The 22395-nt window shown below is 44.3% G+C and overlaps 1 protein-coding gene across 1 annotated transcript in view; it reads right to left on the bottom strand.

The window, feature by feature from the left end:
• MPP7 (membrane palmitoylated protein 7) overlaps positions 1-22395 on the bottom strand; it is a 517419-nt gene that overhangs the window by 271483 nt on the left and 223541 nt on the right. Inside the window, exon 5 of the mRNA XM_030199273.1 lies at positions 1978-2058. Coding sequence (XP_030055133.1) covers positions 1978-2058 — 81 coding nt within the window. The remainder of the gene's footprint in view (positions 1-1977; positions 2059-22395) is intronic.

Raw genomic sequence — 22395 nt, 5'->3', positions numbered from 1 at the left:
AACAAAAAAGGGCTTTTCTGGGTAAAGATGATAGAGGATTGGAGCCATCATAAAGGCTCATTTCAGGTCAAAAGCAACAACTGCCTCTTCAGGCCAGTCCCGGGTATTAGCCTCCATCCGAGTCAAGGCAGCGAGGGGTGTGGCAATAGAGGAGTAATTCTGGATAAACTGGTGACAGTTCACAAAGCCCAGAAACCGTTGAAGAGCTCAACGTCACTGGGGGTGAGGCCAGTTGTGAACAGCAGTGAGCTTTGCTGGATCCATCTTCAACCCCTGGCCGAAATAATGTAGTCCAGGAAGGATAACTCTTGCTGCTCAAATGTGCATTTTTCTAATTTGGCATACAGGCAATTGTCACACAGGCATTGCAGGACTCATTTGACCTGTTCTTGGTGTTGGGCAAAAGTTTTCAAGAAAATCAAGATATCATCCAAATAGACCAGGACACATCTGTAGAGTAAGATCTTGAAAGATGTCATTCACAAAGCTCTGAAAGACAGCTGGGGTGTTGGAGAGTCCAAAAAGCACAGCACGGTACTCATAGTGGCCATCTCATGTATTGAATGCTGTCTTCCACTTATCTGCTTCCCAGCTATGGATCAAGTTATATGCTCCCCTAAGATCCAGTTTCATGAAAATACGAGCCCCTTGGAAGTGGTTAAACAACACAGTTATGAGAGCAAGCGGGTATTTATTCTTGAACATGATGGCATTTAATCCACGATAGTTGAACCAAGGGTGTAAAGTGCCATCCATCTTGCCTACAAAGAAAAACCCTGATCTGGCTGGTGCCCAAGAATTCTGAAGTTGGTCCATCCATAGGGTTAAATCCTGGACCACCCCAGAGAGCTATTGGAGCTGGACAGCCAGCTGATGAAGGAGCTGCAAGGCCAGTGGCTCGATCGGGATCATTGCCTTCACAATCCTTCACTCAACCTGTGGGGATTAGCCCTTGGACCATCACTGAGCTCCCAACCTGAGGACAACAGGGATTGTGCTGACGACTGACAAGTCACCATAGGCCAAAATGAGTCCAGAGAAGAATACAGGCATGAATCCTTGGGCAACTTGGAAGGTATGGGACCAAACAGGCTCCAGCAGAGGTCAAAGATAGGAAGCAGCAGCAAGGTCTGGAGACTGGAGTGAAGCAAAAGCTCTGAAGCAGGGACACTGGACAGGCTGAGAACTAGAACATTGAGCAAGGTGGAACCTGGAACACTGAGAAAGGTAGAGCCTGGAACACTGGACAGCAGAGTTGGAACGCTGAGTAAGGCACAGACTGGAATACTGGAAAGTCTGAACAGGGGGACGCAGGCAGGATCAGGGAAAAAGAAGCCATAAAGACCTGATGCAAAGGCAATGCGGAAGTGGTCCATCTGCTAAAAGTACTGCCCAGCCCAGTGAGATCACCACAAGGCACCGGTCCTTCCCTCAGGTCACCGGCATTAATAGTGCCGGTGCACACATCCCTGAAAGCCAGCTCCCACCAGTGCAGAACCACCTGCCGGGTGCTGGGTAGCAGTGTTTTGGGGCGCGGAGAGCAGCAGTCATCGCAGGAGGAACTGAGTCGGGAGGGTCTGAACACAGCATCACTGTGTAAATAATTGTACATCTCATTGCACATTTTCTACTACTACAAAATGAACTGCGAAATATATGCCAACTATGTTGAATCCCTGCTTTATGGTCAAATTTTTTTTATATGGATCACTAATTTCATTTCCTCAATACAAAGCTATAGGCATTGAACCAAAACACTTTTAAAAACAATCAAAATTTATCAATATAATCCAAGGGTCACAAGCTACTGATCAATTTTTTTTCTCTACTGGGATAGGTGTCAATTGAAAGGACAAATGAAATGAAATTAGACAAAGTTAAATGAAAAAAAAAATTAACAAGAATCTTCTTCAGTCCTAACAGGTTACACTGTATGTGTATGTACGTGCGTGTCTTTTTGTCTTAACATGTCCTCACCTTGAGATTGGGTTTTGACAGTAGTTTCAATAGCTCTCTGATCTCGGTGCTCAGTGGTTTGCACTGCAGCTCCTCAGTCAGCTAGAAGGGAAATTGAATTGATAAAAAGTACATTAGCTGAAGCATTGTTTTATCTAGTGCATCAGTGACAGCCCCCCCCCCCCCCTCCAAAAAAAAAACAACTTTTGCCCAAGGTTATTACTTTCCAGTATGTTCAAACAGAAGCCAAAATTAAGAAAAACAGTTAATCAATCAATACTCTTTTAACCCTCCATGGATGCGATTTAAGCCGGGTCTTTCAGCTCAGTTTTTCTCAAGAAATCATCTCTGGCAATACTGCAGACGGATGACATTCTGATTTACTGCAGAAAGGGCAAGTCCCAGCACTTCATTTAGGTGAACAGTCCTTTGCGTGCAAACAAAGAAATGCTTGTAAAATGATCAGATCAAAACTTTGACACTTTGCAAAAAAAGATTTTGAGCGAGGTGATGAAATCTACACTGATTCCCAAAGAACTACAATAGTTATGATGTAGCACAGAGGTAAAGAGACAGTTCTACCCCTATAGTGCAAGCAACATATGCTTTCATAACATTTAAACACACACACACACACACACACACACACACACACACACATGGTAAGTAGTTTAAGTGCCAACCTGGGCAGACATAACATGGCCCATGACAGAATCAGAAGCTGTTCATGTATCCCCTTCCTCTTCTCCTCATACAAAAAAATGTAACTTTAATGGAAGCAGCAGGGGCTTACATTTAATATTTCTATTTCTTTCTTTAAGTAAACTAGCAAAGTTGAATATGCTTATTTTCTATCGCAAAACAAAAGGGGTTCAAAATTTCCACAGAAATTCAACACCACAAAAAGAGGTGGAAAAAGAGACCAACTTCAAGTGATCAAACAGAATACCAGGATGAGATGCTCCAAAACACAAACTTTATTCAGACCCAGTTTGTGTTTTGGAGCATCTCATCCTGGTATTCTGTTTGATCACTTGAAGTTGGTCTCTTTTTCCACCTCTTTTTGTGTTATTTTCTATCTATAACATTTAAAATGTGAATTCTGAATTAACTGCAGCTCAAACAGGAAGTTTTATCGAATTTTGAATTCTAATTTTTAAACTTTTTATTGCAATTTCACTATAAAGCATATGATTACCATATAAAAACACCACATTTGCTCCTTACATAAGTCATCCACTGCACAAAGACACCATTTCTCAGGCACAATGTCTTTTTAACATCACAGTACAAGACATAGCTTAAAATCCAACCCCCTCCCCACCCCCACATCTTAATACTTTAAAATCAGGTACCTCCAAGATCTACTGTCATAGCAAACCTAGAATACTAGATCTCCATCTATTTGAAGGCACTCCAGTTATCTTTTTCAACCCATTAAATATTGCATTTCTAGCCTTCTGTGGCATTGTACTATAAAAGGGTTTCCACACTTTCTCAATGTCCTCCTTAAATTCCCATTATTTCTGCAAGTCATTTTGTCCATCATATCATCTGAAATAACTGCACTTTTCACAGGACAAAGGTAAACCATGAAATCATAAGGGAAAGTATAAGTTGCAGCTCATCCAAACATCATGCCGGTGAGCCAGGGAAGACCTCTACCAAACAAGGGCGTGATCCAATACTGCAACTGACCCTATGGCTGTGTCCTGGACTCTGGTGAACAGCTCCTTTGACACCAGTATTTAATCTACGCTTGAACAAGTACCACTGACTCAGTTTCCCACATATCAATCAAATATAATCCCAGGCAGAGCTTTTGAATTTCTAAGTCATTCCCTGACCTGCCAACTGGCCGATCTATCCACCTCTGGGTCATATATACCCATAGACATTTTGCGATTCAACACTCGTTAGTAGCTTATGCCCATTCTTCCACCCCACGGCCAAGTCCTCTTCTCTCAACTCCATGTGCAAGTCATCAGACCACACCTATGCTAGACTCTGCAAGTGCAGGTCCCCTATACTTATTTAGCCATCATAATACCAGATAACTTGTCAAATTTACCTAGCAGAGATGCAAAATCCTCCTCTACCTCTCCAATCACCATACTACCCCCAAATCATAAGCATCGACATGCTGGGACAGACCAAAGTTCCATCGAGCCCAGCACCCTGTCACCGATAGTGGTCAAAAGAACAAGCAATTTGTCCCGCCCCTCCTAGAAATAATGTATTATTCCCTCATCCATTCAATAATATTCTATGGCCTTTTCCTCCAGGAAGCCGTCCAACCTTTTTTGAAGTCCGCTAAGTTAACCCCCTTAACCACTTTTTCCAGCAGCGAATTCCAGAGTTTAACTACGCGTTAAGAAAAATTCCCTCCGATTCATTTTAAGTTTACCACACTGCAGCTTCATCGCATGCCCCCTTGTCCTAGTATTTTTGGAAAGTGTAAACAGACACTCCACATTAAAATAGTTTCATATATATTATTAAGAGATTTATAAATTATCTTAATGGTTTGCTGTTTCTTCTTTATGCTATTATCCAGTGTTTTTAAATATTCTCCTTTTTTTCATTATTAATTTTGTGAATTATATGTGTATTTTGTTCGATTTTCTTAAGTCATTATTTTTATTGTTTTTATATAATGTTTTTATTTGTAGACTCCTGATGTAGGCCTTCTGGCCGAAACACAACGTTGTGTCGAGTCAATATACTGTACAATAAAATTTTAGTTCATCTTTACTAATATCCAGTCTCTGGGATTCCTGGTTTTTTACCCACTCCTTTGCTGCTTTGTAACTATCCGTGGAACTTCTTTGAGTTCTCCACGTTCGTGGATTCTCTACTAGTCTGCCCAAGATAAACACACAGCACAAGGTATGATGTGATACTACATTTGCATACTTGATCTTCATTTGTCCTTGCCCTTTTCAGGGCACAGACCGTAGAAGTCTGCCCGGCACTAGCTTTATTGTCCAATTACTGAAACTGTCATCAAAGCCCACTCCAGCCCATCCAAATCTCTCCAGCCACGATCAGGGCATAGATTGTAGAAGTCTGCCTGGCACTGGCCTTGTTCTCCAACTGCTGTTTAATTTCTTCCAACTTATCCACCATTTTAAGCTTATACAACAGTTTCAGGTCCGTGCTTAGGTAGATACCTAAATACATTAACTGCCCTTGCACCCACTGGTATGGTATCCTCAGATCACCAAGACCAGGTTGCAACTTCTCAAAAATTTTGACTTCTCAAAAAAAAAAAAAAAAGTTTAAACCTGCAAATTTCCCAAAGTGCTCTATAATTGTATAACTAATAGGATATCAATATAAGGATCCCATAAAAAAAAGCAGCATGTCGCCTGTAAACAGATGGATCCTTTGATCCCTGTCCCCTAATAGTATACCCTGTAAACCCTGGATGCTCCATATCTTAATTGCCAGTGGCTACAAAGTCAGTATAAAGAGCAGAGGAGGCAGTGCATATCCCTGTCTTGTTCCCCGATGCAGTTCAAAAGCAGATGACAGCTCTTCAATAATTAGAAACTGGGCTTCTGGCTTTCTATATAAAGGGAGTCAGGCCAGAAACTCCTCTCCCATCCCAAAATGCCCTGCACTCATAACAGTCTCAATTTACCTGAAAGCTTTTTCAGCATCTAAACATGACAGCACAGCTACCTTCTGGTTCTTCTCTCTCATGTGCAAGGACAAAAGCGCTCTAAAAATATTTTCTGATGCATACTGACCTGCCACAAAAGCTGTCCAATCCTCATTGACCAGCTTTGGCTACCGACTCACCAGAATAAACCATTTTAAATCTTAAATGATAAGAGAAATGGGTTACTGAGAATTTATTTGGACCAGGTCCATTTCTGGCTTTGGGAGTAAAATCACATGTGCTCAGCTCTGATAATCCCCAGTGGCCTCCTATTCTCTATTTACTGAAGCACCTTTTGTAAAGGCTCTGCTACTAAATCATCTGCCAAAAGAAAAAAGCAACACTGGGCCTTCAAGAGTGGGACAACAGGAGTACTTTATTAGCCAAAGACCCGACACGGGCCGTGTTTCGGCGCCAAAAAAGGCGCCTGCCTCAGGGGTCAAATTTGTGAATATAGCGATCGTTCAGAATCCCCCTGGAAAGAACTGTGTAAACCCTATGGACTTGTGGTGGACTGTGTGCTCAAGGAAGGAAAACAGGCTGGGGCATTTACAACCTTAATTCTGAACGATCGCTATATTCACAAATTTGACCCCTGAGGCAGGCGCCTTTTTTGGCGCCGAAACACGGCCCGTGTCGGGTCTTTGGCTAATAAAGTACTCCTGTTGTCCCACTCTTGAAGGCCCAGTGTTGCTTTTTTCTTTTGGTTTCTCTGTTTGTATACTGTATTACCCTCTCTGTCTGTATTATACTAAATCATCTGCAACATTATAAGCTTCCCCTCCATACTCATCCAAACCCAGAACCTTAGATGTTTTTAGCCTTCAAACTGTGGCTTGTCTTATCTACTGTAACACAACAGAGGCATTCAACCTGTCAGCCTGCTCCACAAAAAAGCCTTGGAAGCTGAATATCCCTGAACACCCCTCTTGCATACCCCTTCTCCACTGAACTAGGTATATAAAACACTTGATACCACTCCTGAAAAGGTTGCTGGATCTATTTTGGGTGAGACTCTACTCCCTTGGGTGTTATAATCTTAGAAATACATTCTCTGACTCTGCTCAGTTGGACTGGACTAGTTAAAATCTTTCCAGTCTTATGATCCTATTTATATAACTTGTATTATAGACCAAGATAGTCTGTTTTGCCCATTGGGCCAAGAGTTCATACAAGTTACATCTACCCTGTAGCATTTCTTCTCTCTCCCATTGACAGGGTGGCCATGTAACATCTGTGCACTTATTAACTCACGGGAAAGTCGCACTATCGCCTCATCAAATTTCTGCTGGCTGAATCCCAAAACATTTACAACAGAGAAGTTCATTTAAAAAAAAAAAAAAAAAAAAGAGAGAATGAAAATGAGCTGAATCACCACAAGTTCCACTAAGCAGCTAAACTGTACAATACACCATCGAGCTTAAAACCTTACTTTAAGGATCATATCAGTATTTTCATTCTTTCTATTCACCCAGCTTCTCTCTGATTTCTTCACATTAAGAATATGCTCAAAAACTTAAGCAGTTCCCTGATTCAATTTTCGAGGAGAAAGGATGTGGTTATCATACAAAATGAAGAAAATAATATCCATCAGAAAAATCACCTATGAAGTTTCATTATTGGTTCAGTGTATAAAGATGTGAAGATAACGTAAACCTGTGCTATAATGAACTTGAGTTCGGCTGCTCAGCTGAACATTTTATATAATTGGTGTTACTATATAAAACTTTCTCATAACAGCATTGAATCTAATGAAGTTTGATAAGAACCCACATTTAAGCATTATTCCATGCACTTTATATTAATGTATTTTTTTCCTTTAAAAAAAAAAAAGACATTCAAACAAAGACAAAAAAAATTTTTCTTGCCATGGGTGCCAAACAATGCTATCCATTTCATCACCAGCCTTGTTCAACAAACACTAAAATGAGATATTCTTTACCAACACACACATACTATCCCCTCTTCTGAAATGTTGAACTACTGCTATACATGGCTGCCAGTATTCACTCTGACAGCTAATGACTGATTCCATGTGTTGCTAAGTTTATATATCAATCATTCAGGCCTTGTGCAAGTCACTCTTCATCTCACAATCTGCAAGCACTCAGTTAGTAATATATTCCTGAGACGCCAAATGTTCAAATTACGTTAACATGGGAATTACATGAAAGTACCACAAACCCAAAGCATGAAAATACAACTGGAAAGCGTGCTTCTAACTGTAGCTTACACTGGATTTTGCAGAAATCCACAGACTTATTTTTAGCTATAGTGCAGAATTTCCTTGGATCTCTGCCACCCCAGCCAGATGCATGTTAAGAATATAGTATATGCAAGATGAGAAACGATAGAGCACAAAATTACAAGCAGGCTGCTACCATCATCCAGGCAAAGCAATTTTAGGATGGACTACATGATAAAGTTTTCAAGCAGCACTGATCACAATTTGCATTGCTCTAACAAACTTGGTTTTTAAATTGGCTCTGTTGCTTTCTCTTTTAGTTTTATACATCATTTCTTTTTTATCTATTATATTTTTATACTCTTTTTTTAAAATATTTTTATTAATGTAAGTTAAAAACAGAATAACAGAGGACAATTCAGTGAAACAGCATAACAGCATACAATTTACAAAAATCAAGAAAAGGACAGAAGAGAGAAAGAGAGGAAAGAATGAAAAGAAAAACACTTCTCAGCAAGCATCTCTAAAGTAGGACAATAACAAAGTCCACTTCTCCTTATAAGAGATATAGCGACATGACTTTTTAGCAAGAAAGGAATCATATTTATAAGTCTGAAAGACCAAATTCCACCATTCTTGATATGTGACTTGACCCAGGGTCTTCCAATGCCCAAAAACTACTTTCAAGGCTAGAGTGAGCAAAGTATTAACAAGTAAGCCTTCACTGCAGCTTAACATAGAACGAAAACACTGGTCTTTGAGCAACACATATTTATATAGCATAGGGCCAGTGAAAAGAAAGACATCTGTTAAGGTGAACCAGACATCAGTCCAAAAGGATTTAAGGCACACACAGTCAAAAACAAGGTGTCTGATGGTACCCCGTTGAGCATGACAAGACCAACATAAACTGGGAATGGAAGGATTAATGGTATGTGACCGGAGGGGCGTCCATAATGACCTGTGCATAAAAAAATAAAGGGACTGCGTGATGGTATTTTTCACGGAGAGAGTAGTGGATGCTTGAAATGCCCTCCCGCAGGAGGTGGTGGAAATGAAAACGGTAACAGGATTCAAACACGCGTGGGATAAACATAAAGGAATCCTGTTCAGAAGGAATGGATCCTAAGGAGCTTAGCCGAGATTGGGTGGCAGAGCTGGTGGCGGGAGGCAGGGATAGTGCTGGGCAGACTTATACGGTCTGTGCCAGAGCCAGTGGTGGGAGGCGGGGCTGGTGGTTGGGAGGCGGGGATAGTGCTGGGCAGACTTACACGGTCTGTGCCCTGAAAAGGACAGGTACAAATCAAGGTAAGGTATACACAAAAAGTAGCACATATGAGTTTCTCTTGTAGGGCAGACTGGATGGACCATGCAGGTCTTTTTCTGCCGTCATTTACTATGTTACTATGGTAGCAGAAATGGAACACAAACACTGAGCGCCATATCTGCTCCCAGCTACTATCAGAAATGGGCTGCTGAATATCCTGTTCCCAACAACTACGCAAGCCCAGACATGTAATGGGAGATTTACTTAAAAAGAAAGTATAAAAATGCGATGCAACATGGCTTGCAGACTGAAGACGCGTGGCTACATTAATAAGCTCTGGGGAATGAGGCAGCATGGGAAGCTGCAAGCTACTTTTTTTCAGCATGGAGCTAAGTTGTAACCACTGATAGAAATGGGAGTTCAATAACGGGATATCAGACTGCATAACTGAAAACGATTTCCAGGTATGAGTGTTTAAATCAACAAAATTACCAAGATTCCATATACCTATACGTTGCCAGTGAGACCAGGAAACTTGTTTATACTCTTTAATCAACAGTCTTTTCTGTTCATAAAGGCCGCACACTGTTGTGGATGGCGAACTCATACCCAAAAAGCTTTAGCAGAATGTCTGAGAGAGCACCCTAGCATTTAAACTCCCCTAGTACCTCTCAATGGGGAAAAAGGCTAACTAGTAAGCACTAAGACCAACACAGATACTTAACTTTACAGCCATTCTTTATAGTGAACTACTAAAGAAATGCTTTAAACATCTAATAAGTTCCTTGTCCACAATTTTTCATTTGGACATGTGCAAAAATTCACACACATAAGTTTAATAAAACTTATAACAAGAGAAGCCAGGAGTCAAAGTGGCCTGGTTAGTGGTGTTTCCAAATTTTCACCAGCCAAAGAGACAGCAAAGGTACCAGAGGCAAGAATAGCATTGCTGCAGTTGCTCCCCAGGCCTGAAAGCTCAAAAAACAATGATAGAACTGGTGGCCAGACCAGTACAGCTGACAGATAGTTTTACAGGTGCTCACAGTGGATCCAAGAGATGATCGGAGGAAGAGAGCTCAGCTGGAAACTGATGGAAGAATCATCTTAAGCAATGAGGAAAGGCTACTGCAGTTGACACAGTGGAAGCCAATGATATAGGAGAAAAACAACTGTATCTATAAGGGTTCTCTGCATAGCAGGATAATCAAACTAATGGGTGACATCTAACAGCACTGACAAAAGACCCTGCTCTGCATGTGCCCAAAGGGGCATGACTAAAGGGGCGGAAAAGCCCCATTGGAGCCCCTTTAAAGCCACAAAGGAGCTAGAAGTGTTTTATCCTGCTCCTCCTTCTGGGGAAACAGAAAGGAGCGAGGATGAGGTCTTCTCAGCCAGTCATTAAGGGACCTATGGATTTTCATCTGCAGCAACCAATGGCATCTTCTTTGACATCAATTTCAGTAGTCACTCCTCCTAATGAAGTTTCCCTATCTTCTGGGGGTCCTACCCCTCTCCCACAGTATATCCTACCGTGGGAGAAGATTACCTTGACAGTGAGCTCTGGGGAACTTGTTGGTCCTTCTCCCATTAGAATCTCCTACAATTCTTAATGTTTCTTCAGTGAAAACAAAACAATCAAACCAAGAGCGACAGAAAAAAGGGGGAAGGACAGCAGATGATGTAAAAAAAACCAAACACTTTATTGAACATCCAGGACTCGACACAAGCCGTGTTTCAGCCAACTAGGGCCTTCCTCAGGAGTCACTCAAATTGGATGTATATTGATCCAACTAGAAAATTGTTATGTTCAATGTCTAATTAAAAGGTAAGTCCTTATAAACTGTATGCAGAAGTACCTCAAAAAACGCTTGGACTTGGATGAGGTTTTTTGAGGTACTTCTGCATACAGTTTATAAGGACTTACCTTTTAATTAGACATTGAACATAACAATTTTCAAGTTGGATCAATATACATCCAATTTGAGTGACTCCTGAGGAAGGCCCAAGTTGGCCGAAACACGGCTTGTGTCGAGTCCTGGATGTTCAATAAAGTGGAACTTTTTTACATCATCTGCTGTCCCTCCCCCTTTTTTCTGTCGCCTTGTTGTGACTGTTTTGTTTGTACGGCTACAAGGGTTGCTGTTCTTCTGTATTTCGGTTGTCTTTAGTGAAAACGCCATCACTGATTTCTCTGAAAGTAGTTTCTACTTCTGTTTCATCCGAATGGTAAGACACATCTTTGAAAAAATAATTTGACCGTTATTAGAAGAGTTGAGAACTTTGCAGGACAACTTGCAATACTTAGTAATTTTACCAAGGAAGCAGAGGAAAAGTTTAAAGACCAGGGCACAAAGATTACTAATTTGGAGAAGTGTTTGGATAAGGTGGATTCATATGTTTCTATGTCTCAGACAACTATTACAGCTTCACTTAAGGCCAGTTTAGCTTTGCATTTATAAATGGAGTTGCTCAAAAATGTATCCAGAGCTCATAATCTGAGACTGCTTAATTTTCCTTGTACACATTTTTTGGCTCCACTAGAGATTTTTAAAATTTATATGAAGGAGCTATTGCAATTGCTTGAAGATTCTGTGATTGTGTTAATAAATTATATTTACCTAAGCTTTCTACTGTACCTGAGATACCATTCCATAGTTTGGCATTTTTATGTTTCACTTTGCTTCTTATGCTGTTACTTTTTGATGTCTTAGCCTAATTTTTTTTGTCACCATCACTGGCTAAGAGTAGAATCTGTGACTCCTAAAGCAGGCGCCATAGGCTCCAAAATGCAGAACTGCATCGAGTCTGTTTTTAGTTTTTGACATTTCTCAATAAACTCACAGTTTGGATATATAATTGGTCTAACCCCTACTTGTCTTCTTGTTTTCCACAATAAGTATCAACCACTCTAGTGGAGAATGAGAAGATAAATCCACTTAGTCCAATATGTCATTCTCTTTGAAGCAATCCAGAAGGGAACAAGGCATCAGTTCAATATGAACTGAGAAGAGTATGAATAAGGAGCTTAACCAAAAGAACTCTCTCAAAGACATTCTGCCTCCACCACCCCTCCGATACTCAGCTGGCAGAAGTCAGCATTTTTTAAAATTCTGATCGTCGCCGGCTAAACTATCACCAGATATTTAGTGTTGTGCCATGTCCGGCACAGGCACTGAATATCAGGGGATAATTTTGGCGGCCTGGCCACCCTCAACTTACGTAGGCCCGAATGATATTCAGCCAGGACACACAACTTTGGTTGGCTTTAATATATATATTTAATTTATAATATTTATATTATAAATATTTATAATATTTAATTTATATATATATAAATAAAAAATGCCCCAATCCACTTCCCTGCTCCCCAACAATGTCCCCGCTTCCCTCCCCACAGCCTAGCAGCAACCGGTCCCTCCGTCCCCTGAAAGGACAACCCTCACCCACAAGCACCCCCCTGCTGTGCAGATAGGCCCTCCCCCAGACCTACCTCTAGATCTGGTGGTCCAGCAGTGGTATTTGAAGGCAGGAGAAGAGCCTGCCCCTTGTGGCGCTGGACCAAAATGTTTGCCATGACCTCTCGTGGTACTTGTTTAATACCACGAGTAGCTGCATGAGGTCACAGTAGCCATTTTGGCCTGGAAGCTACAAGAAGCAGGTATGAGGGGGGTTCTGCTCCATGCCAACAGGACTACCAGGCACCAAATGTAGGCCCGCGGGGGGGGGCTACCTATACCTCAAGGGAGTTAATGGGAAGGGCTTCCAGGGGCAGGGGGGTAGAAGGATGGGTCACTGGGTCTGGCCGGCTAGGAGGAAGACATAGGAAGAATAGGTGGTGCTTTTGGGGGGCTAGGAAGGGATCAGAGGCATTTTTTAAGGAAATCTGGAGTTATGCGGGTGCCAGCCAATATTCAGTGCTGGCACCCGCATCACTCACTGTGTTAAATTAGAACAACGATGCATGTGATTGCGCTGAATATCGCCAGAATCCACATAACACGCAGCTTCTCCAACCACAGTCCTGCCCTACCTGCCTACTTTTCAGACAGTTGGTTTTTGGGGAAATTCAGCAGCACTCTCTGGTTAAGTGCCACTGAATATCCCTATTTAGACAGTGACAGGTGATTTAAGCATGCAGGAGAGGCTCCTGCCTGCTTAAACTACTCTGAATATTGGGTCCATATTGTCCAGCCAGTAGGGCAGAGGTTCTCAATCTAATCCAGTTGTCAGGAGATCCAGAATGAATATGCATGTGATAGATTTACATACAATGGAGATACCATGCACATTTTATCTCATCGATTTATATTGCGGATATTCTGAAAACCTTACTGGCTGGATGTATCCTGAGGACTGGTTGAGAACCCTTGCAATAGAGCAGTGATGGCGAACCTATGGCACGTGTGCCAGAGGGGGCACGCAGAGCCCTCTCTATTGACACGCGCGCCGTCGCTGGTCCGTCCGCCCTCCCTCCCACCGAGCACCAGGCCGCCCACCCGCCCTCCCTCCGAGCACCAGGGCCCCCCTCCTCCGAAATTTAAAAGGCATACCTGGTCGGGGTTAAGGCGGTGTCGGCAGCAGCAGCAAAACGTGAGTTGTTTGCTCGGCGCCTCTTTGGCCTTCCCATCTGTCTCTCAAGCTCTGGTCCCACCCTCATTTCCTGTTTCCGCAAGGGCGGGACCAGAGCTTGAGAGACAGAAGGGAAGGCCGAAGGCGCGCCGAGCAAACAACACACTTTTCGCTCTCAACGCTACCTTAACCCCGACCAGGTATGCCTTTTAAATTTCGGAGGAGGGGGGCCCTGGTGCTCGGAGGGAGGGCGGGCTGGTGCTTGGTGGGAGGGAGGGAGGCCTGATGCTGGATGGGAAGTTGGGTTAATGCTGGGTGGGAGGGTTGCCTGATGGTGGGAGGGTGGGAGAGATGCCTGGTGCTGGGTGGGAGGGAGGGAGGGAGGCCTGATGCTTGGTGCTGGGAGGGAGGGAGGGAGGGAGGACTGATGCTGGGTGTTTGGTGGGAGGGAGGGAGGGAGGCCTGGTGCTTGGTTGGAGGGAGGCCTGGTGCTGGGAGAGGAGGGTGGCTGGATATGGGTGGCTGGAGGGGAGACGAGGGTGGCTGGAGGGGAGACGAGGGTTGCTGGACATGGATGGAGGGCAAGAAATGAAGAAGAAAGGAGGAAAGTAAAGAAATAAATGGAAAGGAAGCCCTGGAAATGGAGTTAAGAGAACAGAGAGCAGCAGAATCACAGACTAGGACCAATATGGATAGAAAAACAAAATCACCAGACAACAAAGGTAGAAAAAATCATTTTATTTTCATTTTAGTGTTTGGAATATGTCCAATTTGAGAATTTACATCTGCTATCTTATTTTGCACTGTGTATACTGGAGCTGTAACAGCTTACAAAAATGATTTATAATAAAAAGAATCATGTTATTTTTTTCTCCTATACTAGTATAATATTTTCAATGATGTCTGTTTATATGCGCCATGGCTGGTGTAAGGGGTGTGGCTATCATAGGGGTGGGGTCATATGTGGTGACCCCACCCATAATGAGTACTGGCACCTGTTTTTCAGGTTAAATTGCCCTGTTGGCACTTTGCGATAATTAGATTTTGGGTTGCTGTTTGGGCACTCGGCCTCTGAAAGGTTCGCCATCACTGCAATAGAATGATGTGAAGTATGGATGGCAGCCCTAAAACTTTTTTTGTTGGAGATGATCATAGGTGAGATACAAATGTAACATGGCTCTTGAAATTCCTCTATATCAGCTAAGACTTTACAGCACCCTTTGTCAGAAGTTTCCTTAGACCACATACATTGACTTTGGAGGAACATCCTGTTCGAGGCAATGTCTTGGTAGTGCAGGATTGTTTCCACTTTGCAATAATGAGCCTGAGAATACCCCATGAGATATTCCAGCAATTGAAATTTTCCTACAGCAAGGACAGAACGAACAGAGATGAAAAATTTTACAGAAATTAAGAATGCTTGGAAATTGGGCAACACTATATTAATGGGTGACTTCAATTTCCCTAATATTGACTGGATAAATGCTACATCAGGGAGTGCTAGGAAGGTAAAATTTCTAGATGTAATAAATGACTGCTTCTTGGAGCAACTGGTCCACAAACCAACAAGAGGGGGGAATTATTTTGGATGAGAGGTAATGGTATTGAATCTGCTGGGAAACAGTAATCATATCATGATCAAATTTTAGGTGATATCTAGAGTGAAATCACTAAGGAAATCTACTGTAGCAGCTTTTAATATTCGAAAGGGCACTTACCTGATAATTTTCTTCCCATTAGTCCCATCAGATCAATCCAGAGACTTGTGGGTTATAAGTACATAAGTATTGCCACACTGGGAAAGACCAAAGGTCCATCAAGCCCAGCATCCTGTTTCCAACAGTGGCCAATCCGGGTCACAAATACCTGGTAAGATCCCAAAAAAGTACAAAACATTCTATACTGCTAATCCCAGAAATAGTGGATTTTCCCCAAGGCCATTTTAATAATGGTCTATGGACTTTTTCTTTAGGAAGCCGTCCAAACATTTTTTAAACTCCGCTAAGCTAACCGCCTTTACCACATGGATCCTCAGAATGGATCCTCAGAAGCTTAGCCAAGATTGGGAGGCGGGGCTAGTGCTGGGCAAGACTTCTACGGTCTGTGCCCTGAAAATGGTAAGATACAAATCAAGGTAAAGAATACACAAAAAGTAGCACATATGAGCTTATCTTGTTGGGCAGACTAGATGGACCGTGCAGATCTTTTTCTGCCGTCATCTACTATGTTACTATTCTCTGGTAACGAATTCCAGAGTTTAATTACACGTTGAGTGAAGAAACATTTTCTCCAATTCGTTTTAAATTTACTACATTGTAGCTTCATCGCATGCCCCCTAGTCCTAGTATTTTTGGAAAACATAAACAGACGCTTCACATCTACCCGTTCCACTCCACTCATTATTTTATAGACCTCTATCATATCTCCCCTCAACCAGAAGGTGGAAATAGAGAGAGCTCAGAGGTTTGCTATAAGTGGTCATGTGCATCCAGCTTAACCTCAGTTTGAACGATACCAAAGCAGTAACTAAGAATTCATCCTTGACAAATACCACACTCTCCTGCCTCTCTGAGTGCAGTCTACCGTGGCAGGGGCCTGAAGACACATGCCTTTAAAGGAAAGCCCTCCAAAGCTGCTGACTTGAAGAAAATGTGTCAGGTAAGAACTAATGTTACCTTCCATTGCATCCCCCAATCAATCCAGAGACTTGTGGGATGTACCAAAGCAGTCCTCAAGTAGGGCGGGACCGATCTCCTCCAGAGGTCAACACTGAGGATCTGAAGGTTGCGTCCTGACGCGCTGCAACATCCAGTCAGTAATGCTTGGAAAACATGTGCACGGACGCCCAAGTAGCTGCTCTGCAAATATCTTCTAACGGCACCAGCCGATACTCCGCAACGGAAGTAGCTTGTGCTCTTGTACAGTACATGCACACCTGTAGAGGAGGCGTCTTCTCCATGGACAGGTAAGCTGAAACAATCGCCTCCAGAAGCCAATAGGCCAACGTGGCCTTGAAGGCCATTTCACTTTTCTTGTGACTGGCAAACAGCACAAATAGATGGTCCGATCGATGGAAGGAGTTAGTGGCTTCCAAATAGCGAATCAGAACTCGCTTCACATTCAAACACTGTAAAACTTGGTATTCATTAGGGTAGTCCTCTTGCTGAAAGGCTGGTAAAACCACCATCTGGTTAACATGAAATCGAGTCACCACCTTCGGCAAAAAGGAAGGGACTGTCCAAATAGAAACCCCTGCTCCAGAAAAATGTAGGAAAAGATCCCTGTACGACAGTGACTGGAGCTCTGACACTCTTCTAATGGACGCCATAACCACCAGGAAGACCATCTTCAGAGTAAGATCCTTCACGGACACTTTACCCAGGGGTTCAAAAGGAGGATGCTGTATTGCTCGCAGAACCAGGATCAAGCTCTATTCAGGCAACACCTGAGCCTGTGGCGGCCTAATATGGTCAAAGTCATAGAGAAAACAAACCATGTCTGGATGAGAAGCCAGAGAGTGACCGCAGAGGTGGCCTCGAAAACATGCCAAGGCTGCAACCTGCACTTTCAGAGAGTTCAAGGAAAGCGCCTTATCGAGACTCGTGCACAGGCTCAAGAAGTGAAGTGCTTGTGCGCCTGCAACATCATAGCAATCAGGCTCTCGGGATAGCCTTTACATCTGAGGCGTGCCCACTCAAGAGCCAAACCTTAAGCAAAAGGGGGCAGGATTCTCGATGACTATGGGAACCTGAACCAGTAGGTCGTGATGGTTCGACAAGGGTAACGGATTGTCTATTAGAAGACGAATGAGATCCGCGTACCAGGGCCACCTGGGCGAATCCAGGGTCACCAGAATCACCGCTCCCGGATGCCATGCAATCCGGCCGACCACTCGGCCTATCATGGGCCACAGGAAAAACATGAAGAAGTGCCTCCAGCTATGGCTGAAGCACAGAATCCACGCCTTCGGAGCTGAACTCTCTGCCCCTGCTGAAGAAGTGGGACACTTTGGAGTTTGAGAAGCGTGCCATCAGATCAATCACCGGAACCCCCCAACAGGTCGTGATCTGCTCGAAAGCTGACCGGAAGAGCTCCCACTGCCCCGAATTAAGCTGGTTCCGGCTGAGGAAATCTGACTGCACATTCAGGATTCCCGAGATGTGAGCCGCCAACAAGAGTGAGAAATGCTTCTCCGCCCAAAGACAAAAAGAGAGAGGCTTCTTTTGCAAGCTGTGTGCTTCTGGTATCCCCCTGACGGTTGACATAGGCTACCGCTGTCACATTGTCGCAAAGAACCGGGACCGACTGATTCTGGATCAGGACCTCGAAGGCCCGTAGCCCTAGGCGGATCGCCCGTAACTCCAGGGGATTGATCGGAAATGCTGACTCCAGCAGAGAGCAGATGCCCTGAGCCGTCTGGCCAAGGCAGTGAGTCCCCCAGCACGAAAGGCTGGCACTGTCATCACCACCCGCCAATCCGGTGTCGCGAGATTGGCGGGTGGTGACCAACAGCTGTCACTGCAGATTCTTCGATAGTAGCAGTGCATGGCAAAGCGAGCACGTGCCATCCAAGGAATCCGAATCACATAGTCCTCTGGCCCACGGTAGCCATCCAAAGTCGCACCCATCGACCCCCCCCCCTCCCCCAGGAGCTGCACATAGTCCCAGGCCTTTGGTGTCAGATCAGGCAGGAGGGAGGAAAGCTGACCCTGTAACCTCAGCTGGCACGCCTCTGGAAGGAAAACTCTGCCCTCTCGGGTGTCGAACAGAACCCCCAGGTATTCTATGGTCTGCATCAGAGTGAGAAGGCACTTCTGTAGGTTGACCACCCAACCTAGTGAACCCATCAGACAAAGGACCATGTCCGTAGCCCAGGCACACTCTTCCCTGGACAGAGCGCGGACATGCAAGTCATCCAGATACAGGTGCACCTGAACACCCCTGGCCAGCAAAAAGGCTGCGACTACCACCATAACGTCTGAGAAGGTGTGAGGCACCATGGCCAGATCTAAAAGCATGACCTGGAACTGGTAATGCTGACCCAGAACCGCAAAGCGAAGAAAGCATTCATGAGGCAGCCAAATGGGAATATGCAAATAGGCTTCTTTGAGGTCGAGGGCAGTTGCAAACTCCCCTGGCTGTACCGCCACCAAAACAGAACGTAGAGTTTCCATCCGGAAATGCCGCACCCATAGAGCCCTGTTGACAGCCTTGAGATCGAGAACAGGGCAGAAAGAGCCACCTTTTTTGGGAACTACAAAGTATATAGAGTAGCAACCCTGGCCGACTTCGGCAGAAGGGATGGGAATGACTGCCCCAGGCGCAGTAGATCAGCAAGCGTCTCTTGAACCACTGCTAGCTTTAGAGCAGCCTTGCAGGGAGACTCCAGGAAACAATCTGCCAACGGACGGGCGAACTCAAGCTTGTAGCCCTCTTGAATAATGTCTCAGACCCATTCAACTGAAGTAACCCTGGCCCACTCCTCCCAAAAAAGAGACAGCCGTCCTCCTACAGATGGAAGGGAATGGGCCAGGGTCCCATCATTGAGCCCCTCTGTTTCCCTGTTGACCTCAGGGAGCTTTAATGAGGACTTTCATGGCCTCATGGATATGAAATGAGTCGGAGGGGATTCTGGTACTCGACATAATGGAGGGTGCAGCCTCCAAGGGAGGCGCGGACTCCGGAGGGGAAATATTCAAGACTTCCAACGCCCGAATAATCGGTAAAGGGAGCTCCTCCTTACGGAAAAGCCGTGCCACCGTAGGGTCATCCCCATCTCCCGGTGGAAGCTCCCCCTTCTCCAGTGCCTCCGAAGGAGCGTGAAGGGAGTCTCCTGACAAATGGGCCTCATCTAAATCAGACAGGCCAGGCAACTCATCTTCAGCCCCTGTGAGCTCCAAATGTGGCCTCTAAGGGAGACTCTGAGGCAAATTAGGCCGGGGGCTATGCTGGCCAGATAACATGGCGTTTGTAGATGTCTCCCCTGCTGCTTTTAACAAAAAGGCCTTGTGCATAAGCAGCACAAACTCCGGAGAGAAGGTAACTGTTGAGGAAGTGCCAGAAACTCCTACCTCTGCCATGCCTGAAGTAAAGGACAAGCTGTGGTCCTGCCACCGCAGTACTAAGCAGCTGCGAACCGGAGGAAAAATTGGCGCCGGCTGAGGTGCACGCCGCGTTCTGAAGTGGTTTTCTCACCAACGGAGATTCGGCCATCTCGGAAGCTTCCCCCACCAATGCCCCATCTGGCAGGTCCGCATGCTGCTTGCTCGGGGGCCCTGTACATGCCTCACAGGAACCAAACACTGCTCGTCGGGCACCGCAGTGCAAGCAGCACTTCACTGCCTCCAACGGCACTGACATAAAGCCCCCCTAAAGGCAATGGCTGGGAGGAGGGGAGGGACCTGGTCCCACCAGGTGCATCCCAGAAAGCGCTACACGACAGCTCAACCCCACAAAAGGGGAGGGACCTGACCCCACCAGTTGTACCCCAGAAAGCGCTACATGACACCTCAACCCCACAAAAGTCTCAACAGCACCCGAGGGAACGGGATAGGAGCCAGATCATAGTAGAGCTGAACAGATATGACCCTCCACCTGCTAGAAAGAGAGAATACTGAGGTTAAGCTGGCTGCACATGACCACTTATAGCAAACCTCGGTGTCGGAAATGGTATTTCAAGTGGACGAGTCGGAGAAACTTACTGACTTCACGGTAAACCTGGAGGACGTAATGGGGCAAACTGAAGAGTAGCAAATCTCCTGGACCGGATGGTATTCATCCTAGAGTACTGATAGAACTGAAAAATGAGCTTGCGGAGCTACTGCTAGTGATATGCAACTTATCGTTAAAATCGAGCATGGTACCGGAAGATTGGAGGGTGGCCAATGTAACGCCCATTTTTAAAAAAGGCTCCAGGGGAGATCCGGGAAATTATAGACCGGTGAGTCTAACGTCGGTGCCGGGGAAAATGGTAGAGGCTATTATTAAAAACAAAATTACAGAGCACATCCGAGGACATGGATTACTGAGACCAGGTCAGCACGGCTTTTGTGTGGGGAAATCTTGCCTGACCAATTTACTTCAATTCTTTGAAGGAGTAAACAAACATGTGGACAAAGGGGAGCGGGTTGATATTGTGTATCTGGATTTTCAAAAGGCGTTTGACAAGGTACCTCATGAAAGGCTACAGAGGAAATTGGAGGGTCATGGGATAGGAGGAAATGTCCTATTCTGGATTAAAAACTGGTTGAAGGATAGGAAACAGAGAGTGGGGTTAAATGGGCAGTATTCACAATGGAGAAGGGTAGTTAGTGGGGTTCCTCAGGGGTCTGTGCTAGGACCGCTGCTTTTTAATATATTTATAAATGATTTAGAGATGGGAGTAACTAGCGAGGTAATTAAATTTGCTGACACAAAGTTATTCAAAGTCGTTAACTCGCGACAGGATTGTGAAAAATTACAAGAGGACCTTACGAGACTAGGAGACTGGGCGGCTAAATGGCAGATGACATTTAATGTGAGCAAGTGCAAGGTGATGCATGTGGGAAAAAAGAACCCGAATTATAGCTACGTCATGCAAGGTTCCACGTTAGGAGTTACGGACCAAGAAAGGGATCTGGGTGTCGTCGTCGATAACACACTGAAACCTTCTGCTCAGTGTGCTGCTGCGGCTAGGAAAGCGAATAGAATGTTGGGTATTATTAGGAAAGGTATGGAAAACAGGTGTGAGGATGTTATAATGCCGTTGTATCGCTCCATGGTGCGACCGCACCTTGAGTATTGTGTTCAATTCTGGTCGCCGCATCTCAAGAAAGATATAGTAGAATTGGAAAAGGTGCAGCGAAGGGCGACTAAAATGATAGCAGGGATAGGACGACTTCCCTATGAAGAAAGATTAAGGAAGCTAGGGCTATTCAGCTTGGAGAAGAGACGGCTGAGGGGAGACATGATAGAGGTATATAAAATAATGAGTGGAGTGGAACAGCTGGATGTGAAGCGTCTGTTCACGCTTTCCAAAAATACTAGGACTAGGGGGCATGTGATTAAACTACAGTGTAGTAAATTTAAAACAAATCGGAGAAATTTTTTCTTCACCCAACGTGTAATTAAACTCTAGAATTCATTGCCGGAAAATGTGGTGAAGGCGGCTAGCTTAGCAGAGTTTAAAAAGGGGTTGGACGGTTTCCTAAAGGACAAGTCCATAAACCGCTACTAAACGGACTTGGAAAAATCCAAAATCCCAGGAACAACATGTATAGAATGTTTGTACGTTGGGAAGCTTGCCAGGTGCCCTTGGCCTGGATTGGCCGCTGTCGTGGACAAGATGCTGGGCTCGATGGACCCTTGATCTTTTCCCAGTATGGCATTACTTATGTACTCTATCTCCACCTACTGGTTGAGGGACATAACCCACAAGTCTCTGGATTAATCTGGGGACGCAATCAAAGAGGAAAATGGTTAAAAAGAACCTGAAAGGATCGGCCACAAAGGTTAGAACTTTAAATCAGGTGTGGACATTGTTTAAAAATACCATCATTATGTATTGTTTGGTCTAAAATGTGTATTTTTGTTTTAATTGGATGTTGTTTATTCCAAATGCGAAGGTGTGTATTACATACTGTCATTAATAAAAACGTTGAAACATAAAAATACCATCGTGGAAGCCCAGACTAGATGTATTCCACGTATTAACAAACAGGGGGAAAAAGAGCAAATGACAGCCAGCATGTTTAAAAAGTGAGGTGAAAGAGG

Source organism: Microcaecilia unicolor, chromosome 1 (genome assembly GCF_901765095.1).
Source record: "Microcaecilia unicolor chromosome 1, aMicUni1.1, whole genome shotgun sequence".
Lineage (NCBI taxonomy): Eukaryota > Metazoa > Chordata > Amphibia > Gymnophiona > Siphonopidae > Microcaecilia > Microcaecilia unicolor.
This window is presented reverse-complemented; position numbering and strand designations above follow the sequence as displayed.